We start from the raw sequence: 26925 nt of genomic DNA on the forward strand, positions 1-26925 counted from the left end.
ATGAAAAATTTTTGGAGATTCGGATAGGGAGGGAGTATAATAATTTGCTCAGTGGCAGATCCAGGGTGCAGAGACCCTGGGCGCCTGAGCTCCAGCACCGGTGCACGCTAGAGTTTTTGTTGCAGCACCCTCGTCGCATGCTTCAAGACACACGCCGTCAAACCAAAGCCCCACCCTCAAATAACACGGTTCAAAACTTACTCTACTTTTGAATATAAAAGTACATTCACGAACACTTTACACATTACCACATATAATTGCACACTTACGTGCAGACAAACCAAAGCGCAAAAACAGTATCATGTGGTCAACTCTGACGAAAGGAGTCTCGCGGAAGCGTCATCTGCTTCGGTGCCCGCGTCAATTGTGCCGAACAGCTCTCCCATCTCCTCCAGCGTCCGGCCGCGCGTCTCCGGGAGACAGGTGAAGAAGAACACCCACGAGAGAGTGACGATGCCGGCGTAGAGAAAGAAGCTGCCGCCGATGGTGATGGCGCTGGACAGCGACAGGAAGGTCATGGAGACGACGCCGCTGGTCACGCGGTTGCACGCCACGCCGACCGCGTAGCCCAGAGCGCGCACCCGCAGCGGGAAGATCTCCGATGTGTACACCGCAGTCATGGGCCCGAGGCCGATCGAGAAGAACGACACGAAGGCCAGAGTGGACGTGACGCACAGGGCCACGGCCCAGGGAACTTCGGCGGGTGGGTGCCGGCCCACGACGGTGAGCCCTGTGGCGAGGCCGACGAGCGAGACGGCCATGCCGCCGGAGCTGGTCAGCATCAGCGGGCGCCTGCCGACGCGGTCGAGGAGGACCGCGGCCAACAGCACGATGACAGTCTTGGTGACGCCCACGGCGCAGGTGGTGGCAAGGAGCTGGTCGTCGTCGGTGATGCCCGCGCTCTGGAACACGCGCGGGCTGTACAGCACGACGGAGTCAACGCCTGAAGCCTGCTGGAAGAACTGGAGGCCAAGCGTCGCAAGCAGGATGCGCTGCACGGTCGGGGTCGGGGACAGGATCAGCTCCTTCCAGACCTGCTTCTCCTCGGCGCTTTTCCTCTTGGGCACGGCGACCACGTCGCCGTCGGCTTCGTGGGGAATCCCAGCGGCAGCCTTGATGTCGGCCAGGCGTTCCGCAGCCTCCTCCGGCGTCTCGGCGATTCTGTCCAGTACGACCCTGGCGTCCGCGAGGCGGCCCTTCATGACGAGCCAGCGTGGGGACTCCGGCATGCCGAACACCATGAGCGCCAGCAGGACGGACGGCGCCGCGCCGATGCCGAGCATGACGCGCCAGCCGAGGTGGAGCGGCAGGCGGGCAAAGGCATAGTTGGAGACGTACCCGAGGACGATCCCGACGTTGATAAACACTTCGGAGAAGGAGGTGAGGAAGCCGCGGGCCGACGCGGGGGACACCTCGGCGGTGTACACCGGCGCGATCATCAGCCCGTAGCCCACGCCGACGCCGGCCACGAAGCGGCCGAACATCAGCGTGGCGTAGCCGCCGGCGAGGCCCATGAGCAAGGCGCCGACGAAGAAAAACGCGGCCGCGACGACGACGGTGAACCGGCGGCCGATCCAGTCGGACGTCCGCCCCGCCGCGAAGGAGCCGATGAGCGAGTAGAAATTGAGGATGCCCATCAAGATCTCCAGCTGCACGTCCGTGATCTTGAGGTCCTTCTTGATGTAGAGCGCCGCGCCGCTCATCACCCCAATGTCTTTCCAAGTGAAACAGTGCGAAAGATATTGTGACCCCCATGTATTATTGAACATCAAAATTAGAACGACGATTTGGTGACATGAATCGTCAGTGTCCTGCAGTGTACCGTAGCCAAGGATGATGGAGGCCATGGAGGCGAGGATGGAGCACATGAAGGCATACATGACGTTGCTCTTCTTCTTGCGCTCGACGACCTCCGGGAGCTCCGCCGAAGCCATCGCTGGCACCTAGCTCCTTGCTTTCTGCTTGAAGTGCTGCAGTATCAGAAAATGGTAGTACTACTGATGGTCTAGTGCGATTAGCAGTAGTAGTGCTCCATTTCTGAGAGGAAAGTCTGATCGACGTTTCCAAGAAAACAAACAAATGGTTGTGGCGGATCAGAGCAACTGTGACGTGGTCATATCAGAAGATCCGTAAGGAGCCCTTTTTAGTTTTGGGGAAGCTTGTGCGTGCAAACAAGTTACGAAAATTGTGAATTATTGATCGATTGACTTAGGGATTGAACCAGATTTCGGGGTCAATTAAAAATTCTTACACTTGATGGGTGATTAAGGAATCTGAGCAACGTGATAATTTAGTTTACGATTTCCGTACCAATTTTTTCGTATGGGCTGGAGCTACTATGGCTTCTTGTTCACGTAAAAACTTGGGAGTAGCTGTGTCGTCATTCGTCACATTGTGTTTTAAACTTTGAAACGAGAACGACTCCGATAAGAACGTCCGTTAGAGTCGAGAAAGACTCACGGACACCACAACTCATCCTCATTCCAACTCTTTGGGTCGGTTTGGTTTAGATCCAAACTCGCCACAGCTACTACGTCTAAAAAAGAGTGTCGTTTTTTACTTCTAGATATATATCTTGTTTGACCATCTATCTTATTCAAATTTTTATCTAAACATCATCTATTTTGTTATGACTTTATCATCAAGTGTACTTTAATATTTATTTATTTTATAATATACATAAAATTTTTAAATAAGACGAACGGTCAAACACGATGCTTGAAAATAAAAAACGTCACTCATTGCCACGGAGTAGTCTTACTACCGGGTAAGAAGGAATAGAAAAAAATGAGATGTGGGCAACAGACTTGTTTCTCCTTTGTTCTCTCTCGATGATGTTACTGCTCTGCATGTGTCAAGCCCTACCTTGTTTCCGAATCAACATTGTGAGTTCGATGCATCACTCATTCCGTCTGTTCTTTGGGCCCATGCTCTGACCTTACTACTGGATCAACATTGCGGACGCCCTAAGCAACTAATGCATCCAAACAGGTGCTAAGATGGTCATATGGCGGTCAAAGGAAACAAGCTTGCGCTTATTTGGTCTCTGCTTAGGCCGTGTTTGGTTGCTCCTGTTTTTTTAACTTTCATCACATTGAATATTTGGACATATGTATGAAATATTAAATATAGACTATTTACGAAACTTAAAACACAACTAAAAATTAATTTACGAGATAAATCTTTTGAACCTAATTAATTCATGATAAAATACTAATAACACCCCCAAACCAAACCGCACTCGTTAACGCCGGTAAGAGCATCTCCAACAGTTATGCAATTAGACTATGCATTCTAGAAATTTGCCAAAAATTTTAAAAATTGCTCTCCAATACTTATGCATTTGACTTATGCATTTTGGCAAACTTGGCATTTGATGGACCAAACTTGGCATTTTTGCATAAGCACAATGGCTTGGCAAATTTGATATCCCGAGTTTCCTGGACTCCTTGTCGTGCGCGACCTCCCCATGCGTTGCGGTAGTTTCCCGCAAGGACTCCTCTTCTCCGCGCGAACTCTTCTTTCCCGCGCGACGTGAACTCTGCGACCTGCGACTTCGTGGACTACTGGCGCACGACAGAACTCTGGCGAACTGCGACTTCGTGGACTGGCGGACCGGGAGGCCGCGATTCACAGAAACGGCGGTGACTTGCGACTTCGTGTACTGGCGGCGACGGGCGACGGAAATTCCCGCGCAGAGAAAAAAATCTCGCGTGAAGCACACCAATCAAAAAAAGATCCCAAACAAAAATAGTTGAGTCCACTATTTTGGGAAATACCAAGTCAAAAATGCCAAACACTTGGAGATGGAGTTATTTTTCCTTTGGCAAAAGGTTTAGAGACTTGGCAAATTCCAATTGCGTAACTGTTGGAGATGCTCTAACCGATCTTACAAAAACAAAAAGGATGGATGTCCGTGACAACATCTCCAACAACTTGGTAAAATTCACTTGTCAAATCTTGAGTTATAGCAAGTTGCTAATTTGTTTAGCAAAAGAAAAAAGGATGTGTCTCCAATAAGTTGCTATTCTCACTTGGTAAAAATAGAGGATGACAGATGGGACCCGCTCACTTGGTAAAAGAATATGTGTCGGGATAGCAACTTGGGATAGCAACTTGACAAATCTCGGCAGTAGAAACCTCTGGATAGCAACTTGGGAAATTTAGCAAGTTGAGATAAGGAGTTGTTGGAAGAGGATTTTTATGCTTTTAGCAAATTTGGTAGGATAGCATGTTGAAATTGTATGCTCCAAGTCTCACGGACAGGGTCACACGGCGGCGGACCGAGCGCGATCCACACCAGCGCCATCAGCGACAGCAGCATTGTTGCGGACAGGCCCCTAACCCCCTTCATCTCCTCCTGACGCCGGGTCAAGCTGCCAGCATTTGTCGGCGTGCGCCTGCTCAGGCGGCAGCCACTGGCGAGCGCTCTCACCAGCAGCCAGCCGAGCTCCACGAGCACGAGCGACATGGGGAAGGACATCACCAACACGAAGACGAATACCACCAGCGCGCTGGACGGGACGCCGACGTCGCGGAATACGCGCTGCTGCACGTACTGGAGAATGGACCCGATGCCGGACGCCTGCTGGAAGACCTTGGCTACAAGCGCGGTGACGACCGCGCGGCGAAGCGGCTCTGTCGGGTGCACCAGGAGCTCCCTCACCATCCCAAGCTCCTCCCTCCACCACCGGCCTCGCTTGGTGACCGCCAGCGGCTCGTCGGAGCCGTCGTGCGGTTTGCCGCACTCGACTTTTATCTCGAGCAGACGGAGCTCGGCCTCGTCCGGCGTCGCCGACGTTCTGGACAACAGGTGCCGGGCATTGTTTTCCCGGTCCCTGGACACGAGCCAACGGGGCGTCTCGGGCATGAAGAGGATGATGGCGCTGAGCAACGCCGGAGCGGCGGTACATATGGCAACCGACAGCCGCCACGCGAGGTGCGCAGGAATCCTCGAGAATCCCATGGAGTAGACAACCGACCCCAGGATGCAGCCGAGGTACACGAGTCCGTCGGGGTGCGCGGCGAGCACGCGGCGCGCAGAGCACGGGCTGAGCTCAGCGGCGTAGGCTGGGACGGCCGTGAGCGCCAGGCCGATCCCGACGCCGTTGACGAAGACGCCGGCCGTGAACGCCGCGAAGCCGGTGGCGAGTCCCCGGGCGATCGCGCCGGCGCAGAGTACGGCGGTGGAGAGGAGCACGGTCCGGCGGTCTCCGATGATGTGTTGCGCTCCTACGGCCGCGATCACGCCGAGGAGAGATGAAAGCGCGACGGTGCACGCCACCAGCTTCAGGTCTTCCCGCGCCATGACGACCGTGTTGTAAACGACGGCAAGGTCTGAATCAAAATGAAATGAGATAGCGGAAACAGATTAAATTCTCTGATTACGAGTTATGTGGCCATGTGTTTCAGTCAGAAATAATCAGATCAAAATCCACAAATTCAATCCGACTCTGTCTATAGCGCTGGCTCACCGTAACCCAAGAAGAGAGGCGTGGCCGCCGAAAGCATGGCAGTGGCGAAGCCGTATTTGTTGAGAGGACGCCTCATGGGAGCATGTGAGGAACGCCCGTCTCTGTTGTTACTTTTCTCAAACATTTTGCATATCGATGAATTCAGGTGAGAGTGAGACGATGAATCAGGAACACGAGAGGAGCAGAGATTAGTTGTTGATCGAAGGCAGTTAACCTGCAGATTGTTCTGAAGAAAGATGCAGACTTTGTTGGCGCTTTCCACAAAGGCACAAACCTGGGCAGTAACCAGAGCAGCGCACTAGAACAAACGGACATGGAAACCATGTACCTCATGAAGATTCTTCCATCACCAACAATCAATGTACTGGCTATGGCAGCTGCGAAGACACAATGGTCAACACTCCTCTTTGAATGTTGTAGTTAAAATTTGCCTCTATATCGGCAATCTCAACCTATAAACTTGGCAGTTTCCACGTTCATTGATTAGAGTACCAACTAATCAAAATGATAATATGACTCTGTAATTAATGAAGAAAGAAGAAAATGATTTAGATAACTAAATAAAAACTAAGATATGAAGAAATGTGATAGGTAGTTGATAGGAAAGAGATGGAACGTGATTGGATAAATTTATTTTGAAGAACCATCCATGGAAGAGTATGGTTTCTATATGTTGTGCCTACTAGTAGAGAAATCATCTTGCAGGCTGGAATGCCCTAATTCACCTTCAAGATCACTCCGCCAGTGTCCCTAACTACAAATGTGACGAACTAGGGTTTGCATGATTGACTAGCACGGATTAGAAAACAATCCGTAAAATGTGAAGAACTAGGTTTGCATGATTGAGCTTATTAGCCAAATTTGCTAGTTATTCAGCAGTATTTTTCTATCACAACAAATTAGCCAAGTACTTTCTGCTATGGCTTATTAGCCAAACGAACAAGGGAGCATGTGAACTACAAGTAGCTGTGAACTTGGTTAAAAGAGGTGGAAAGGTCCTATAATCTGCTGTCTTTGCAATTGTGTTGAGACTGTTGACCATATTTTTTTCAATTGTCATTTGGCTGTTATGATCTGGGAGATGTTAAAAGAGATCTTTCATCTTGACTCTAATCCTAGATCTTGGGATGATTTTTGCAGTTCCTGGCTTAGGGAGAAGGGGCCCTTTCCGATTAGATTGATCATCTTTATATTTTCAGGCTTTGCTTGGGCTCTTTGGACGTCCAGAAACAAGATGACTATTAACAAGAAGTTTCCCCAGGCTCCCACTGATGTTATGTACATTGCATTGTCATTGCTGCAGAAGTGGAGCATCAAGCTTAAAGAGGAGGATCAAAATCAAGTCGGCAAGGTGAAAGAGACAATCACCAAGTGGCTCAAGGACTTCAAGCCAGGATCATCTGCTTCCGATATAGAGATCTGACTTTGGTTTAGGCGCTGATTGGCTTTTATTTCTGTTTGATCTTTTTCTGTGAACTGGTATCCCCAGCTTATTACTTGGTACTGTTGCTTTCTAAAAAGCAGAGGAATTTTCCTCCTTTAAAAAAAGGGAGCATGTGCTTCAGTGCGTGTGCCCGTTCATGTTGGAGTTGGACACTGCTGGGTGGCAATTTTGACTTGGGCAGACAAAACTCTCAAGATGCTAAGTCGGCCTCGACTAAAGATCCATAGCGGGGCAATACAAAACGTGATGTAGCAGTACACTGGCATTTTTTTTAATAAACTACCATGAGACAAAACTCAGTAAGTTGTTTGATTTCATTTTTATTTTCTGAAATTTGTCAACCAATTCTAAGCGTTCCAATTCAATTTTATACCGGCACTACATATTGCAGGCGCGCAACCCTGGCGAAGCCCGCCATTCGTCCTAGTAGCGCCACAAACATTAGGGCAAACCCGACCTAGAACTAGAGATGGTTTCCATGGCAAAAAACACTATGATAGTTAAGAAAAAAAGTTGACGCGGCATTTTGTTTAATGATTTCGGCGTTGGATCCAAGAAGGTGAAACGCAGAAACGAGCGGTTTGTTGCGTTCGGCGCGTGCTGTGGTTTCACGTCATCCTTGGTCATGCCCAGCCGTGCGCCGCCTGCAGTCCGCACGATCCTGCTTCCGTTCTGCCGCGCCACGCCGGCCGAGCCCGCACCCTGGCCAGTGGCGACTCGTGCACCGCCGCTGCTTGGCCCCGAGAACGCATCCAACAACATCCAGTCGCACATGCCGTGCAGTGCTCGTGGCCCGTGCGTCGCGCGGCCATTGCCTCCCGTGCTCCATGCTCGTGCCATGCCAGCGGCCATCGCCGCCCATGAGCCAGGCCAGCCGGCGGCCGCGCGTCCTGCGCGCCGTGCCAGCGCCGTGTGCCATCGCCCTTGCCAGTGCCCTGCGGCTGCGCGTGCGGCGTGCTGCTGCATCGCTCGGCGGCCGTGTCGCTGCGGCATCCCTACAGCAGTACGGATTTTGATCTATGAAACTGCCTGTACTAGAACACACCCACACCTTCGCGCGCAAGAAGACGACCACATGAGAACAAAATGACGAGTACGTACGATGATCAAATGGCACACAAGATCAAGTAGCCGTACACTTCGGAAACACGATAAACCGCTGCGAAGCCTGACTAGATCGCCGAGATGACGGACTCTTTCACCGCCGCCACCGCTGCCCGCAGCCACCGCAGGCAGCCGCGTGACGACGCGTCCGCCCATGGCGCTGGGCCGAGCGCGATCCACACCAGCGCCATCAGCGAGAGAAGCATTGTCGCGGACAGTCCCCTCACCCACTTCAGCTGCTCCTGCCGCGGGGTCACGCTGCCCGTCGGCACGCGCCTGCCCAGGCGGCAGCCGCGGGCGAGCGCTCTCACCAGCAGCCAGCCGAGCTCCACAAGTACGAGCGACATGGGGAAGGACATCACCAACACGAACACGAACACCGCCAGCGCCGCCCTAGACGAGACGACGACGTCGCGGAATGCGCGCTGCACGTACTGGAGAATGGACCCGGTGCTGGACGCCTGCTGGAAGACCTTGGCGACAAGAGCGGTGAGGACCGCGCGGCGAAGAGGCTCTGTGGGGCGCACCAGGAGCTCCCTAATGATCCCAAGCTCCTCCCTCCACCACCGGCCTCGCTTGGTCACCGCCAGCGGCTCGTCGGAGCCGTCGTGCGGTTTGCCGCACTCGACTTTTATCTCGAGCAGACGGAGCTCGGCCTCTTCCAGCGTCCTTGACACGACCAAACGGGGCGTCTCCGGCATGAAGACGACGACGGAGCTGAGCAACGCCGGAACGGCTGTACCGATGGCAACTGTCAGCCGCCAGGCGTGGTGAGCAGGAATCCTCAAGAAACCCATGGAGTAGACGCCCGACCCCAGGATGCAGCCGAGGTACACGAGTCCGTCGGGGTGCGCGGCGAGCGCGCGGCGCGCAGAGGACGGGCTGAGCACCGCGGCGTAGGCTGGGACGACCGTGAGCGCCAGGCCCATCCCGACGCCGTTGACGAAGACGCCGGCCGTGAAGGGCGCCAAGCCGGTGGCGAGGGCCCTGGCAATCGCGCCGGCGCAGAGCACGGCGGCGGAGAGGAGCACGGTCTGGCGATCTCCGATGAGGCGTTGCGCTCCCACGGCCGCGACCATGCCGAGGCTAGATGAAACCGCGACGGTGCACGCCAGGAGCTTCAGGTGGCCGTGCGCCCTGACGATCGTGTTGTAAACGACGGCGAGGTCTGCATCAAAACGAGATAAGATGAGATAGCACAAAAACATTAAATTCGCTGCTTTGGGAAACAAACTACCATTTGTTTCAATCAGATAGCAATCATATCAAAATTCAGAATTTCAATCCGAGTTCGTTATAGCCTTGTATGAGTTGATACTCACCGTAGCCCAAGAAGAGAGGCGTGGCCGACGAAAGCACGGCGGTGGCGAAGGGGTACTTGTTGAGAAGACGCCTCATGGGCTTCAGTGGCTTCACTGCATCTGGGGAACGCCCGTCTCTGGTGTTACTTCTGCCAGGCATTCTGCGTAAGTTGAATTCATGTGAGGAGATGGATCAAGAACAAGAGGGGACTGTATGCAGTTGCATAATGATATCTTGAAGGAGAATGGCAACTGCAACTGCTGATGGAAGCAGTGCGACTACTTACATATCTCTAATCCGGTAGCCTTCAGATTGTTCTGAAGAAAGCGATGCAGATGCAGATACACAAACGTAGACAGGAACCAGCAGATGCAGAAGAACAGAAGACAGGGAAGGGGGAACCATGTACCTCATGAAGTTTGTTGGATCCCAAGAAGAAATTTACCTGGCTTTAGCCGTCAAACAATATCTCCAGTCTACACAACGATCAGTTCTCCATTTTCTGAAGGTAGTTGAAATTTGCCCGACTCTAATTAACCTTCAGCTGCAAATATGAAGAACTAGGGTATGCAAGATTGATTGGCAGGAGTCAGCCCAGGAGGTAGCATAAACCACGCCCAAGAAACTCGAGACAGTTTGTTGATCACTGATAAGGGCATCGGGGGTAACAGGTATCCGAAGTTACGGGCGAACAAATCGTCAGTCAGGTCACTAGTCAGGCTCTGGAACCTCGGTGCGCCAAAATATTTTACGTAATTTGGTGACCAGGGCGTCTGAACCACGCCACTATTTTACGAACGTTCACCGGAAACGAAAGTAGCAGTCAATTTCCGACAGCTATTTTCTTTCTTTTTTTTTGGAAAGTGTATATGTTACTTTTTATTTTTGGATAGAACAGAAATCGTTTCTCTTTCTCTTTTAAGGCATTCGATTCTCTTTTCACTTTCTTTTGCTAGATCACCTGTCCTTTAATATTTTTTTTATTTTTTTAAGAAGCATGTGCTCATAACTTATAAAACGGAATTAAAAAGTATAAAATTCACGATAAACTTAACATTACTAACTTAGCAGTGCTTCTAGACAATATAAGTTCGAGGAATAACTCAACATTGCTAACTTAGTCGTTCTCAAAAAAGTTATACTATATAACTTATGTACATAAGTTTACTCCCACTATTTTAAATTATAAGGCATATTGACTTTTCTAAATTGAATTTACTATGTATCTAGACACAACTATAATGTATACACATAACAAAATCAATATATGTAGAATTATCAAAATATTTTATAATTTGGAATAGAGGGAGACATAATTTACACAATTCAACTTATGTACATAAGTTACACAACTCCAAGAGTTTGCCAAAAGCACTTGTCATCCTTGTTATTTTGGCAAAACTTGAAAAATACATGCTCCAACAGTTTGGCAAAGTACTTGGCAAAATTTGACAACTTGCCATCCCCCTAGTGTTTTGGCGCATATTTGCGAGCACCGATCGGCTTGCCATCCTGATATTTTCGGCGCGGCTTTCCTCTCCCGCGCACAAAGTGAAAGTTCCCTCCCGGTTCCCGCGCGTCCAGACTCTCCTAGGAGCAAACAGTGCACGGTTCACATCGGTGTCAGGGACAGAATACCATGCCGGCCACTTGATTTCTTAATCACACATACAAACAAATGAAAACAGTGCCATGCAAATCTATGTTTCCAGGTGCAGTAGCAGGTGCAGCAGGCGGCCAGCAGGTGAAGCGTCTAAGTTAGTTGACGGTGGTTTGGGTGGGCCTACTTTTTAATTTTTTGCCAAGCCCATATGGCAAACCATTGGAGAGACAACAATTTTTCACTTGCCAAATGTTTTATTCACTTGCCAAAATACAAGTTTTGCCAAATGAGTTTTGGCAAACTCTTGGAGATGCTCTATGCTAGTGTATATAGAAAGTTACACAGTTATTATACACAAACAGAAGTTATACAATACAACATAGCATAATAGGTTAGCAGCATAACTTAGCAGAATAAGTTAGCAATATAACTTATATGTTATAAGTTAATATATATAAATTGCTACTAGAAAAATAAAAATCTTCGAAACGTACAGAAGTGGGGTCTAGTTTTGTTCGTCTCGTCACGTTGAACACACCGGTGTAGACGGAATTAAAAATAAATACATCATTTAAAAGTTATAGTAATTTGAAATAAATGCTTTGCTTTTTTCATGATGACGTTAAAAGCAAAGGGAAAGAGAAGTGGGAGGAGGGGGAAAGAGGGTGGGTGACCGGCATGTATTAGCTGGATATCGTTTCCGAACCCTTTTTATGTTGCCAGGACGCAATATTTGCGTTTTTTAGGAGAGTTGTGGCTCAAGCTCAAGTGCCCAACATCATAACTATTGGAGGGCCTTAACAGGGCTTATGTATTCTGTCCGTTCCACGTTACATAGAGTACACTTTGTATACATAGAGTACACTTTGTATTTGTCTTTAGTCAAAAACTCAAAATTTCTCAACTTTAACTAAATTTACAGAAAAATACACCCAGCATCTACGACAACAAATATTTGCATTAAAAATGTTAAACGTATTGTTTAAAAAAACTTAAGTCTAAGTTAGAGAAGTTCGATTAATAAAACTAAAGTGAAACATAATTTCCAATAGATGGAGTACTGCATTTATACTGGCAATGTTCTTTCCAACACGTGCAAAGTCAAAGCTGCCTGCGAAGCCCAGATTAATTGTACTTACGCTATGTAAGTCTGCTGCTAGGCAAACCGTTGACCCTAGGATATAAATAATACAGTAACAAACACAACTTCAGAATGCAGACCATACTGACCTCATAAGTTGGGAGCAAACCCAAGATGAAATTTTGCAAAAGATTACTAGATGCAATACCCCAATGCTACGACCAATCTGAGCATAAAAATATTTAACTCGAACTGTAACTTTACTAGATATGTATTATGTATTACTTCAACATCTTTCCTGTCAGCCAAGTGACTTAAATTAGCACTTCCATTACATATATATGGACTATTATAACTTAAAACTCTCACGGTACAACATTAAAATGGCGACATTATAGAGTATCAGCTACGCCATACACTTGTATAGTTTCTAATAAGTGACAAACTGCATATGTCAACCCTGTTCCTCAGACTTTAACTGAGGGACTATAAGTAAATGACCAATTCTCCTCAGAAGAAACCAGCGTTTGATGCTGTCTTGATGATCTGAAAGAGAGCTGCATGAAGAAGAGAGTAAACAACTCAACTGCAAATTCAAATAATCCATAATATGCTTCTACCAAAAGGGTAAGAAACTGATCAGGCTACATGGAACTGACAATTCTCTGAAAGTCATGATATTTGAGTGAGCAAGTATATAACTATGGTGGCATAAAACCCTTGGCCTGCAATTTTTTTTACTCCTCTATAGTCTATTCTACTGTAAATCGTTATCAGAGTGGAACAGCTAATGCCTACGATTGTCAGCCAATACATCTAGAGTAAACCATGAGATCATTTTAGGTTCAATCGTGCAAACTTCAAAATTGAAGTGCTAATTACTTTGCAAAGAAATGCTGCCCACTAATCGTTTATCACAATTTAGCTGGCCAAGGCACATAAAGCATCACCCTTTGAAATAATAAGCATGTTGCTGTAATACAAATAACAACTGACGAGAAACTGTGTTGAGAACTTAGGATTGATGATGACTGAAATATTAGAACAGATGGTTCCGAACAGATATGGTAGGATGGCAGACAGCAGATGCAACCAACTGTTAAAGGCAAAAGAGTATCCAGGAAGACCATCAACCACAAAATATCATAAACATAAGGACTTACATGATCCAACGACAACGAAGACAAAGAACCCAAGAAGAATAGGCCCAACAGGATAATCATTTGCCTTCTTGACTGTCTCAGGAACAGAGCCCCTCTTTGTGATATTCTTCTCAAATCGTGCTATCTTCCTATCAGCAAGACGCCTTGAGGTAGTCTGTTCAGAATCATTAAAAAAATCATTCCACATGATGTGACAAGAACATGTCCAAAGAGATGATACAAAGAAACACTGCATTTGGTCAGTGCAGTGCCAAGGAATTGAAATACAAATTAACATGGCACAGGGAACAGTAACTTAAACAAAATATGTTACACACCCTGTATTTCAGTTACTTCAGAAAAAGGATAGTGCCATTGGCAGATTTGCTCAGATCTGCCCTAACATTTTGAAAATTAGAGGCTTCTTCTATTTGCTTGGTCAAGGGAATATAATTTTCATTTCCCTAAAAGATAATAATTGATATGCTACTGAAACTTAGGATTTGAAAGCATAACCAAGTTTGGACTCGCTGTTAAAAGCTTAGAAGAAGAAATATACTGCAAATTCTTATGAGAAATACGAACATCAAGCCCACAGCATTTCTTTGGTGCTCTAAAAAATGAACCTGTAACCATTCCATCTCAGCAGAAACAAGTTAACGGAGTCCTAATTAACGCATGGTGAATTAGTACTCTCCACCTCTGGAAAGTGTCCTAGAGAGACAAATAAAAATCTTCACAAATCATGAAATTGTTCTACCATATACGACTATTAGAATGGCTAGCCCACGGAAAGCCCAAGCAAATCAACTTATCATTAAAAAAAACAATAATAATTATGAATCATGTGTTTGCATGCAAACATGATGCAAAACTTATCCTACACCAGCACACGTGATTCACGATATGGAAAATCAACACATGGCTAGTCGGTATCCCAAACCTGGCATTTTGTGAGCCAGAAATTACTGACAGCACACGTGATTCCCGATATGGAAATCAACATGTGGCTAGTCCGTATCTCAAGCCTGACATTTTGCGAGCTAGAAATTACTGATAGCACACGTTATTCACGATATGGAAAATCAACGTGACTAGAAGGTATCCCAAACCTGCCATTTTGCGAGCCAGAAATTACTGACAGCATACGTGATCCACGGCAAAGCTTTTGCCGTCCTTTCTAAAAAAAATCAACACGTGCTAGTCGGTATCGCAAACCTGGCATTGTGCGAGCCAGAAATTACTGACAGCACACGTGATTCATGATATGGAAAATCAACTCGTGGCTAGTCGGTATCCAAACCTGGCATTTTGCGAGCCAGAAATTACTGACAGCACACGTGATTCACGATATGGAAAATCAACACGTGGCTAGTCGGTATCCAAAACCTGGCATTTTGCAAGCCAGAAATTACTGATACCACATGTTATTCCCGATATGGAAAATCAACACGTGGCTAGTCCATATCCCAAACCTGGCACCCCTTACCACCAATTTTCTGAACCTTCAATGGGAAGAACAGAGATCACAACATAAAAGATAATGTTTGAGCTAAAGAGAATTCTGAAGAACGGAGATGACTAACTGGATGCATAGGAATACACACATGGCATTCATGCATAACTTTTAAGCAGATCTTGAAGCAACGTTCCCAAAAAGATGAAACCGCTCTTGACCCGTACAGTAAGTGTCTTAACCTTTGATTGTAACCTGGATTCCTTTGATGCTCGTGGAATCAGAATCTTGGCTATAATAAACAGAAACAAGGGACAGAAAGGTAGACGAGGCTGACAGAAATAAATAAATTGTAGAAACTGGATCCATCTAAAAATCTAGACCAGATTCTTCTGGGCGAATCATCTAATCTTCTCACGCAGGAAAAAAAATTATATATACCACACAGGCACACAGAACCTAGATTCTACATACGCATTACAATATTCACTACATACGCATTACAATATTCACCAAAGGAACCGTCGAGCTGTGGACGGATCAGCGTCAGAATACGATAACTAGACGTTTAGACATGACCGAGGATCGAATCGCACGCTGATCTGCGAAAAAACAACGCGGATTGTTCTAGCCAAGCAGAACAAGCGTTTTTCATCCCCGCTGTGATTCTTCAAGAGACAGGAAAAAAAATCGACCGAATACGCTACGGCAGAGGACCGAGGGAGGGCGAGCTCACCATGGCGACTGTCGCAGGTCGAGTTGCCGCGGCCGGACGCGGCGGTCGGCGGAGAGGAGCGCGAGACCGGGAGAGATGGGGACGGGTGTGTGCTAGTGCGACTGCGAGGCGAGACGGTGACTGTGTGCGCGCGAGGTGTGTGAAGTGCCGGGCTGCTCCGCGCCGTCAGGTTTTGTTGACCCGGGCCGGAGAACCCTCTCGCGGCTCCTGTGGGCCACACCACCTGGTGCCTGCGCCCAACTCGTGAGCCGTGGCGCGTCACTGCCTGGTGCGGCGCTGCCTGCCGCCTGCCGCCTGCGCGGTGGACTCTATGGTGGTAGCGGCCAAACGAGGCAGTGGATGAGTGGACGGATGATCCCGTGGCGTGGCGTTATCCCTGAAAAATCTTTTATTTTCCGGAAGAAAAATCGGTGTGTTTTGATGGACATGCTTATCCTCCTCTTCTATTCTTGGCAGTACTTCCCTGTGAGAGTCCACGCAATTAATGTTGATACGATTTGGACATTGGCCGTATCTTCCAAGATCTGTCGACAATAAGTTTGGCCATTTTGATTTCGACGACGGTGTGATTATACTCCATATATCTCGTGAGAATTGGGCTGCTTCCAAATTCCTTTCACAAGGAAGTCCGATATCGTGTTAATGGACTTAAATTTTTTGCAAGAAATTTGGTACTCCATCCATCCCAAATTGTAAGGCCTTGTTTAGTTTCTAAATTTTTTTTTGCAAATTCTCCGTCACATCGAATCTTTAGACGCATGCATGGAGTGTTAAATATAAAAAAAAATAAAAACTAATTGCACAGTTTTGTCGGAATTGACGAGACGAATCTTTTGAGCCTAGTTAGTCCATGATTGGACAATATTTGTCAAATACAAACGAAAATACTACAATGTCCATTTCACAAAAATTTTTAGAACTAAACAAGGCCTAAGTCATTCTAAGAATCTTAGAGAGTTAAAACATTTTCACGTTTGACCAAAATTATAGAGAAAAATACTAAATTTTGTAACGTAAAGTGAGTATACTATGAAAATATAATTTAAAAAGAATATAATGATACTTAGTTGGTATCACAATAATAATTATTTTATTATATAAATTTGGTCAAATTTAAAAAAGTTTGACTCTACAAGATTCTTAGAATGACTTATAATTTAGGATGGAGGGAGCATATAATAGTCCGCTTAAAAATCAAGATTTGACTATGGCATTTAAAAATATTGTGTTACTTACAAAGGATAATATTAGCTAAAAGAATTTGGAAGAGAGTAAGATTCGTTACTTCTGTAGTAAGTCTGAAATGATTTAACATTTTTTAGTGCCATCATGATCGATTCTATGGCAAGCTTGTTATTTGGTGTTTGGTTTCAAACAACCAACAAGCAGTTTACATTCGTTCCTATAAATGGGAGGCAACAAGCTAGTAATGTATATTACTTTGTGTACCCTCTCAATATCTAGTCCAGAACCTTGTAAAAAGATTTAACTTTGGGTGTGCTTCTTGTTTTTCCTCGTGGACCTATGTTTCTTTCTGAAGAAGCATGAAGCCATAACTATTTTCTATTATCTATAAAGCTTTAATATTATTTTAAATAAATAATTAAATAACTAGGTTTAGATATAGATTTGGCTTTGGTGTTTTTATAAAAAAATAAGATTATTTGTTTCATAATCCAAACATGCAACAAATCATATAACCACTTTGGCTCTAGAGACTCCAAAAGAAGGGTCTAAAGTTATGTCTAAAAATTAGACAACTCCACAAAAATCCATTAGACATATAAGTTTTTCCTGAAATTATTAAATCACATAAGTGAGCCAAAGTGATCTAAAATTTAGTCTTTTATTAGTTTCACCCAATTAATAAACTTTAGACCGTGGCATAAGAAAAAGGCCGTAGCCTATACCATGCGACTTGAGTCCGCCGCCCAGATTGCAGCCCATCCTCCGCAGTTCGCGGCCCAAGCTTTGTTTTGGCCCAGTAGCGTTAAACCCTCCTGACATCCCCTCCCCTGTGCGATTCCGCTGCCCGCCGCGGTCCACGTCAGTCCGCCCGCAAGATTCTTCCTTCGTCCCCATCCAAACGGCCCCCCCTCACCGACTCACCGTCACCGATCCCTGACCCCCACCGCCGTAGATAATCCAAAAATAAAAATCCAAGGCCGCGCCGTACGCGCAATCCCCCCTCGCTCGCTCCATGGCGCTGCAGCTCCAGCTGCCGCGGCCGCTCGCCGCCGCCCGGCCCTCCGCCCTCCTCCCTTCCCGGGACCATGGCGCCTCCGCTTCCGCGACCGCCCTTCACGCTCGCGCCGGCGGCGTCGCGTTCTCGCTCCAGACCAACGTGCGCCTCCTCAAGCCCAACCGCCGCGTCCGCCGCTCCCGGGACCCCTACTACGACCTAGACGAGGACGATGAGGAGGAGGCGGAGTTCGACGAAGAGGATGACGACGAAGGTTACGAGAGCGATGTAAGTTAGCCCCATTGCCAATTTGCTAGTAGCTACTCCTCACTTATCATCGTCCCCATAGGTTTGCTTGATGGGACACCTGATCTCTGCCACCCTTGGATCATATCATCGTATCAATGCCATATTAATAATAGCAATTGAACAAGACGTTTGCTATTTGCGTTTCGCATGTGGAGCACAATTGGCTTTCAAATACACAGTTCGCACCGTGAGCTGAACGAGCTAAACGGGTGTCCTTGTATAGGCACGCAACGAACCATGATGGAAGAGTTACCTTAAATCTAGTGACCTGTAAGGTTTAGCCTACCATTTTGCAACTTATGTGATTCGACTTATAGGATTGGAACTACTGACTTTGTAATGTTCGCGTTCTCCTGCAGTTTCCTTCTAACATGTTTCTCTGGTGTAAAATTGTTTGTATTCATTATTGGTGCCCTCTCTGTTTCCCCAAGCTGCGCCATATTGTGAATACAAGGAACTAAGTAGTGTGGCGTGATTGATCATTAGCATTTGGTCGGTGTTCCTCAGAATCAGCATCAACAGATTATGGCTTCTAAGTATGAAGCTGCATAAATGGCAGATTGCCTCCCAATCCCAGTGACCCATATTGCAAACACTATATTCTTCAGAAGACATTTGAATATGGAGCGAGAGTGCCTCCCTTCATTTGCTTTCGGTAAAAGTCAGGTTACCTCTGTTAAAAAAACATCTCCTGCAGTGTGACGGAACACTATAATGGCTCAAAGGATTAGCTTAGGTTTTAACTGAATGCCCGTAACTGATCAGCACCACATTTTTACTGAATATCAGTCCAACATAGTCCATATGTGTATATTAAAAAAGAGAGAGAGATTGTATGCATGCATTATGAATGTAGTACTTTTCCGTTGTGTTCCAGTAATGACTGCCTGAGATGCATATGTTTCACTGAGCACCCCAATAAAATTAGATCTTTGAATTCTGAGTTCGAATTACATGACAGGCAAATGTTGAACATGGAAAAACATTGTGTTTTTATATCCTGTTGTTTATTTGTCCATGGAACGTAACATTGGAATCTTATCATTAGTTATTTTCATCTATATCTACTATCCTAACTTTATGCTTGGTTTCCTTTTCAGGATGACATGTCGGGTTTGGAATATCCTGGTGTACTTTATTCAAACAGCCCTCGTGCTTCAAGCAAGAGACAAGGTATCTTAAGAACTATGCTAAATCTATTTAGAAACAGTGGTTACTTGGTACTTAAACTCTAATTCTCCAGAATTGGAACCTCCACTGGTAAAAGAAAACTGGGAAGGAAGACAACCCAAAACTCGTGATAACTACGGCAGTCCAGGAAAAAGTAAGTCCCTGTATCCTAGGAGTAAAGTGGGACGATCATCAATGGATCTTAAGAACATGGATAGTGAAGTTGAGGTAAATTACTCAGCATGTAAATGTAACCTGTCCATATTGATTTCGGGGTGCACTGAGTTAACGTTGTTTGTTGTTGCAGTTGAAAAATGCAAGTATCTCTCGAAGTCTGTTCCAGAAACTACAAGAAGATTATGACTTTGATGACAAATGGTTACCGCTGATTGATTACTTGTGCACATTTGGACTAAAGGAGTCTCATTTTACTTACATCTATGAGAGACACATGGCCTGCTTTCAAATCAGTCAGGCTTCAGCAGAAGAAAGGTTGGATTTCCTGCTAAGTGCTGGGGTTAAAAGCAAGGATATGAAGAGGATACTGGTCAGGCAGCCACAGATTCTGGAATACACCCTTGGCAATCTGAAATCCCATGTTGATTTTCTCGTAAGCATTGGAGTTCCGAATACACGAATAGGACAAATTATTTCTGCTGCTCCTTCGATGTTCTCTTACAGTGTGGAGCACTCTCTGAAGCCAACAGTAAGGTATCTGATTGAGGAAGTTGGTATTGAGGAGAGTGATGTTGGGAAAGTAGTGCAGCTAAGCCCACAGATTCTGGTGCAGAAAATTGATAGTGCATGGAAATCTCGATCGCTTTTCCTGACAAAAGAACTGGGCGCTCCCAAAGATAGCATAGTTAAGATGGTCACAAAACACCCTCAGCTGCTTCACTACAGCATTGAGGATGGAATCTTACCTCGAATAAATTTCCTGAGAAGCATTGGTATGAGAAACACTGACATTCTCAAAGTATTGACAAGTCTTACTCAGGTATTATTACTTCACTCATGTCTTTGTTCCCTATTATTTCTATTCTTGCTTTCCTTTTTCAGTTATGTTCGTTATTCATTGAACATGTGTCTCATGGTATATGTACTGTTGCACATTCCATGTCAGGTGCTATCTTTGTCATTGGAGGAAAATCTCAAGCCAAAGTATCTTTACTTGGTCAATGAACTCAAGAATGAGGTTCAATCCTTAACGAAATATCCTATGTATCTGAGCTTGTCTCTTGATCAGAGGATCCGTCCCCGCCACCGTTTTCTGGTTTCATTGAAGAAAGCTCCAAAGGGTCCATTTCCTCTGAGCTCCTTTGTGCCCACAGATGAGCGTTTTTGCCAGAGGTGGGCTGGGACTAGCTTGGAGACATACCATACATTCAGACAGAGGTTGCTGCTAACAGGTTTTGCAGAGAAGTCTGGAAGGAAAACACTAGTCTCAAGACGGTAGATGCCTAGGGGGTGGGAATGGGTTTCTTTTGAGCACGTGCTCCTAACAGTAAGATGATCTCTTCCTGATTTTTAGGGTTTATTTGGTAACAGTTTACATAATACTGATGGTTCACTGTTCTCAGGAAATGGGCTTGGTTGCTGACTTGGTACCTGATGCTCACTGGGTTTATACTACATCACTAACTATAGCTTATACTTATTGTTCATACCACCTCTCTAAAGGTGAAGTCTCATCGAATGCCCTCAATCAGTTGCAAATGGATGACAATCAGAGAGAAATGCATTATGCCAGTTGCCAGAATGATTGGAGGGACACTTTGTTATCTAGTTCTAGGAGTACCTCGCCTTGATTGCTAGTTACTATAGACTACAACTACGGAACAAAATGGCTACGTTAGAAAAATGTAGCCTAACTGTGTAAGAGTGCCATTACAAGCAGCCTTCTGTGCTGCTGTAATTCTGTAATGCCGTTTGACCTTGAGGTTTCCTTTTTGAAGTCTTGTTATCATGAATCATAGACGGCTTGTACATCCTACCATTTCATGGTTGTTGTGTTAGAACTTTTGTCTGTAAGTTTATTTTCTTTTGTGGCCTAATGATACGTAATAGTGTAGCTGGGATCTACTCCTATATTCTATTAAAGTTAGTCCTTGATCATCTGGTGGAGGCTGTTGAATAACTGTCGTACCAGGCGCTATTGTCGACTTCGCCACAGTACCAGCGTAATGGGTGCCTGCCGCTCTAGGAGTATTAGTTTTCACTTTAATTCCTGTCTAATTCAAACCCTAACCTGCTTCCTTTCCTAAGAAAATATGCATTGCTGTTCGAGAGGGGAAAAAGGCATTGCTGTTCGAGAGGGGGAAAAGACATTGCTGAGGCTCCTCCGACAGAATTTCCAAGTCACAGACCAGAGCGATTAGCACTTGGGATCCTAAAGGAGAGAGGAGAGAAGAAACTAACGGAGAATTATTTTTTTTTTGACGGTCAAAGGGGGGGGGGGGGAGTCGCTCCCCACCTGGTTTTTGTATTTCACACAGCCCAAAACAGCTATCTAACGGAGAATTATGACGAGCAGAACTATATATATGGTCCCACTAAGCTCAGCTGCACAGCCTATCGCAGATTCATTGATGTCGAAGCGTAAGCAAATCATGCATGAACTATGTGCTTAAGCAGGAAGCAAAGCATCCTGTGGATGATCCTACGATTCGAGATTTAACAGGTACGCCAGAGACCCAAAAAAGGGATAAACAGAGCACAAGAATTCAACCAATGTACATATTTTTTTTCCTTATGAGGTCAAACAATTGAGCAACAATACATGAACAGTATATCACTCTTTTCTCGAAATGAGACCTACATTGTGAAAATATGTTTCTGCTTTAAAATGAGCTGTAAAATGATATTTTCTATATGAACCTATTTCAACTATGCTTCCAGTCCTGTTCTTCTGGCTTTTGTTTACTGCACACGTTTGATGATCCTACGGCAATGTACAATCTGTTGGCGAATTTGTCTGCTCGTAGCACGAAGAGTCAACAGCAAGGTCATCCTGAAGTCCAGAATCATCACTGCAAGATAGTTTGCAAAGTTCAGAGCCAGATTAATTAGGAGGGTGATACAACAAGACAAATAGAAAAGATGTATAACAGTTCAGTAGCATCCGAAATCCTCAAAATCTAAAATGACCACCAGATCAATAAACCATCCTAGAGGTCAGATACTAGAAAATAGCTGAATCAACTAATATATACAGGAAACTTACATATCTTGATCTGCTGATGCCTTGTCTGAACGATTTGATAGATCTGACGGTTCTACTGCATTGTCACCTAGGATATTTACAGAATCCAGTAAGGTTAAAAGAACAGGAAAATGTGCCGAAAAATGTAAAGACAAATACTAACTGGTGAAGTTTCACCACCCCCCCCCCCCCCCCCCCAAACACACACACACACACACACACACAAAAGAAGAAGGTGAAATTCCACACGAATACCTTCTGAAGCCATTCCGTGAGCAACAGTACTGCTGCTCTTATCAGCACTAGTTACTTTATCACACTCATTATTCAGTTTCTCTGGAGATAGTTCGAATTTGCTTGATGATTTTCCCCCTGATGATGAGAACAAAAATGGCTTACAGAAAATTACATTATCGCAGTTTTAGTTTATTAAATGCAGGTCGAGATAACAGAAAGCAGAGTATCTGCTCAGTACTCACCAATGTGATGCTCATAACTGACATTGACATCTGACACCTTGTCACTTTCTTCCTGACCTGACACCCTGTAATTTCAACACGGTGGAAACAGAATGTGCATTTATGATTCGAAAATACAAATAGAATGGCTGGACGTGTAAATAAAACAGAGAATAATTGAACAAAGGTAATAAAAAAGAAGTGCATAGACAACCATAAGAAAGTTAGTAAACTCCATACAAAGATCAGTAACTTATTTAAAGGAAGTTACCCACAATAAACAAAACAAACAAAACAAGCAAACCTTAGCAATACAAAGGTTCAGAAAGTAACTTATCAAGAACAAGACAGGCTTGCAAAATTTACAATAGCCGGTATAGTTAGATAATAGATGTATAGACACAAATGAAGATCAATGTACTGATGTGCAGCACCTGCCAGGAAAATACAATATTACGGGCAGCAAAGCATGGAAATCAAGCTCTGAATCACGCTTGATTGCTACAGGAAAACAAGTTCAGTGTCATAGAAGAAGGGGCCTCGATCTTCATCACGCTTTTTACTAATTGAAACCCGCCAATGAAGCAAAAATTAAATAGTCTTTAGCCAGTAACTTATTTGCAGAACTCGGAGGAAAACAGTTACTTTTTAGGAAAAATGAAGACAGCCATAAAATATTCTAGGCCTGAATGAGCAAACATACATGAGATATTGTTTTAATGATGATGCTAGTAGTTTGTGTGGTAGTACAAAATGGAAGAGCATGTAACAGAAAACAAACAAGCATTAGATACTTACGTCCGTTCAAGTTTTTCCATGGAGGAAAAGATATGAACTACCGCTCCAAGTATCAAGTGACGGTTACTTCTGGTTTCTGATAATAGCAATTTTACAGTCTCAGGATACAGGAAGCTCACCCAACCTCTCATGGCCCCTAGGATTTGCAGAAAAGTGACAGGCCCAAACTTCCTGACAGAAATATCATGATAATGTTAGTTACAACTTCATAACAATACAGCAGAAATATCATGATAAAGTCATATGGCAAATTGGCAATACCTGAAGTAGCTCCAAGCACCTCTGACAGTGAATGTGCTTTGACGAGAGAAGGCAATATAAATTGTAACTATATGCCTTGTATTTGGAGGAGCAAGCACCAATTTGGAATCAGCAGCCGAGCCACTTGACTCAAGAGCATCTCCCCCCAGGGCTGCACATTGTTGTCCATCGCTGAAGTTGAAATAACAGTAATCACAGTGAAACGCTAATTAAAACATGAAACATTTTTGTGTTTACAAATTAAGACTAAAGATGTTATTGAAAGGAAAATAGCAGAGATGCATAAGATGAGATGAAACCTCTCGATCACTTTTATAGTATCAAGCCTCATGAGCAGACATATGAGGCTGTAACTACCCTTTTCCCCAAGCTGCTGCACCTCTGGTTTGAAGTCCGTCACAAACAGAGACTTCCCATACTTTGCAAAGTATATCATTGGCAGATGCTCAATTGGGACTACTGATGGTTGCTGTGAAATAAGGAGCTGTCTGATCTCTTCTCCCAACAAGGGCAATCTCTCAAGGGAGTGATTTGGCAACTCGAACTTCAGCCCAGAAAGATAAGACCAGTGACAATACTGACACTTACGATTTTTACAACCACCATTGAAGTGATTATAACAACGCTGGGACCTTCTGGATGAACCTCCAGCAACACTCTGAGAAGCATTTCGATCAGCGCTCTGAAGAGCATTGGAATGAACATTGGTGGGAAATTGCGGCTGAATCTCATTAAAATTTGCACTTGGACGAATCTGAGGCAGTGGTTGCCCAATTTGAACAACTGGAAGCAATTGAGGCTGAATTCTATCAGTACTGCTGCTTGGATAAAACTGAAGCTGACCACGGTGCACTGTTTCAATTGGACTGAACGGGAACAATGGTGGCTGTATTCTGTTAAAACTGAATCTAGGGTCAAACTGAGGTTGCCCATGGGGCAAAGGGACTTGAGCCTGATTTCCAGGAAAGCTGCTGCTTGGATGCAACTGAGGCTGAGGGAACTGTAAGCCATGACCATGTCCCCATGAAGGTGGCTTCTGCAGGGGTAACTGCTGAATTAGTGGTGGGTGAGCTTCAAGGTAAGTGATCACCTCACGGAACAGGGAGCGCAGTTGCTGAATGGAGCCGGATAAATACCGTGCAATCTCTGCAGGCGATTTGTTACTGACAATGTAGTTAACAAACCTGTGGGCGTTTCGTGCATCAATCTGCATGGTCTTATTCAGCAACAACTTCCTATATTCATCCATATCAATTTCTTGTCTCAGTGGGTGGGCTTCAAGGTAATCACTGAACAGGGAGCGCAATTGCTGAATGGAGGCAGATGAATACTGTCTGATCTCTGCAGGCAATCTGTGACTGATGATGTAGTCTACGAACCTTTGGGCGTTCGGTACATTAATCTGCAGCGCCTTATTTAGCAACAACTTCCTACATTCATCTATCTCCATTTCTTGTCTCCTTCAGCAATAACAAGATGTTGGAACAATGAAACCATTGCAGAGCAAGATTTTGCAGTAACAAATGCAGGCGGTTCTTTTCTGGAACATTGAAAGAAGACGACACAGCAGGAATGTAGAACAGTAGTGCACGCGCAAACAAAATATTGAATCATTCTCTGCCTCAACCAAACAATTAAACAACAGGAATTTTGCGCGAATTCAATTTTCCCCATTTCGCGATTCCAAATATAAGAACCGACTGGATTTGGTATTTACTAGCAGAAATCAGCAACTCTAATCTTGCCACCAAAAACCACCAATATCTCTTAATATGCCAGAACGGACCAATGGTCATGAACTACTGTTTCCAAGAATCTTTCTCCAGAATCCAATCAAAGCTCACCAAATCCTACTCTTCCAGTAATGGAAATGGGTTAACCTCCGGTTCGACAAAAAAAAATCCTACTCCTCCAGTTGAGCTAGTCGGCAAGACCATCCCAATAATCACACCAGCGCAAGACAAGACAAGATAAACCTGCTCATTCCCGACCAAGAACGCCCCCTAGGTCCAAGAACCCGTCTCCAGAAAACCCAACCAAATCCCTGGGCGGTTGTATTGTACTTGTACCAGATGCTCCAAGAACCCCACGCAAGAACTCATCAAGCAACGACAGGTAGCGCAAGGAGTAGTCCTTTGCAGTTTCCGAAGTCGGAACACTAACCTCATCTTCCTGGTGCAGCGAAGCACAGAACCATGTGGCACCAGGCAACGCAGTGGGGAGTAGAAGGGGAAGGGAGACGAGGAGGCGCGGGGCGGGCGGCGACCACCAATGTCGTACGCCGAGCGCCCAGTCTCGCGGCGGAAGCGGGAGTCCGCGCGCGGATGGCAGTTTGCCTGGGGTTGGAGGGTTTTTGCCGGAAGTGGTGTCTTTGGAGGATGAGAGAACGGCGCTGCGGAACCGGCGTGAGCGAACAGCGAAGTCGGTCGGCAGCTTTATGGTTGGTTCCTCCTCTTGGGCCTTGTTTACTTCAAAAAAAATTTACAAAATAGAAATAGTAGCACTTTCGTTTGTATTTGATAAATATTGTTCAATTATGAACTAACTAGGCTCAAAAGATTCGTCTTGTCAATTCCGACCAAACTGTACAATTAGTTTTTATTTTCATCTATATTTAATACTCCATGCATACCTCTAAAGATTCGATGTGACGGAAAATCTGAAAAATTTTGCAAAATTTTCAAGAAACTAAACAAGGCCTTGGTTGTCCTGGGTCTTGTTTAGTTCACTCAAAAATAAAAAAGTTTTCAAGATTCTTTATTACATCAATTTTTTCGGCACATACATAAAGCATTAAATATAAATAAAAATAAAAACTAATTACACAGTTTAACTGTAAATCGCGAGAAAAATCTTTTGATCCTAGTTAGTCCATGATTGGACAATATTTGTTACAAACAAACGAAAATGCTACAGTAGCGAAATCTAAAATCTTTTCGTATCTAAACAAAGCCCTAGTATTAAATCTTAAGGAGAATTAGCCGTTTCTCGTCAAATTTGTTTGCGGACACTACGTCTAATCAAATATTATTATAAAATAGATATAAAATCATATAAATGCAAAAAAATTATACTATAAATTTTTTGTACACTTTACATGGTGAGAACTATAGTGTAAAAATATTGTTTTGCACTGAAATGACCATTTTGCCCCTGTTCATAAATAGACAAAGATAACCATAGTTAATTAGTTAATATATTAG

The 26925-nt window shown here is 45.0% G+C and overlaps 5 protein-coding genes across 6 annotated transcripts; 1 reads left to right on the forward strand and 4 right to left on the reverse strand.

Moving 5' to 3' along the window:
- On the reverse strand, positions 160-2189 carry LOC110432447 (putative polyol transporter 1). The gene is made up of 2 exons (XM_021452887.1): positions 1823-2189; positions 160-1714 (listed from the first exon to the last, which is right to left on the reverse strand). The coding sequence occupies exons 1-2, from the start codon at positions 1932-1934 to the stop codon at positions 300-302; spliced, it is 1527 nt and encodes a 508-aa protein (XP_021308562.1). The 5' UTR covers positions 1935-2189; the 3' UTR covers positions 160-299.
- On the reverse strand, positions 1944-5598 carry LOC8058358 (polyol transporter 5). The gene is made up of 3 exons (XM_002463042.2): positions 5475-5598; positions 4265-5337; positions 1944-1970 (listed from the first exon to the last, which is right to left on the reverse strand). The coding sequence occupies exons 1-3, from the start codon at positions 5596-5598 to the stop codon at positions 1944-1946; spliced, it is 1224 nt and encodes a 407-aa protein (XP_002463087.2).
- Positions 8017-10232, reverse strand: LOC8058359 (polyol transporter 5). 2 transcript variants are annotated; one of them, XM_002463043.2, is made up of 3 exons: positions 9770-10232; positions 9345-9484; positions 8017-9190 (listed from the first exon to the last, which is right to left on the reverse strand). In XM_002463043.2, the coding sequence occupies exons 2-3, from the start codon at positions 9481-9483 to the stop codon at positions 8091-8093; spliced, it is 1239 nt and encodes a 412-aa protein (XP_002463088.1). In that variant the 5' UTR covers position 9484; positions 9770-10232; the 3' UTR covers positions 8017-8090. The 2 variants fall into 2 exon arrangements, with proteins under 2 accessions (XP_002463088.1, XP_021310312.1); XM_021454637.1 differs by having other exon boundaries at positions 9611-10232.
- LOC8058361 (transcription termination factor MTERF9, chloroplastic) lies at positions 17451-21118 on the forward strand. The gene is made up of 6 exons (XM_002460880.2): positions 17451-17812; positions 18934-19006; positions 19077-19231; positions 19311-20000; positions 20127-20507; positions 20584-21118. Exons 1-5 carry the CDS (start codon positions 17543-17545, stop codon positions 20457-20459), a joined length of 1521 nt encoding a protein of 506 aa, XP_002460925.1. The 5' UTR covers positions 17451-17542; the 3' UTR covers positions 20460-20507; positions 20584-21118.
- Positions 21722-26113, reverse strand: LOC8078959 (putative zinc finger CCCH domain-containing protein 51). The gene is made up of 7 exons (XM_021452783.1): positions 24022-26113; positions 23723-23893; positions 23462-23632; positions 22685-22749; positions 22461-22577; positions 22227-22293; positions 21722-22032 (listed from the first exon to the last, which is right to left on the reverse strand). The coding sequence occupies exons 1-7, from the start codon at positions 25170-25172 to the stop codon at positions 21945-21947; spliced, it is 1830 nt and encodes a 609-aa protein (XP_021308458.1). The 5' UTR covers positions 25173-26113; the 3' UTR covers positions 21722-21944.

This window comes from Sorghum bicolor, chromosome 2 (assembly GCF_000003195.3).
Source record: "Sorghum bicolor cultivar BTx623 chromosome 2, Sorghum_bicolor_NCBIv3, whole genome shotgun sequence".
Classification (NCBI taxonomy): domain Eukaryota; kingdom Viridiplantae; phylum Streptophyta; class Magnoliopsida; order Poales; family Poaceae; genus Sorghum; species Sorghum bicolor.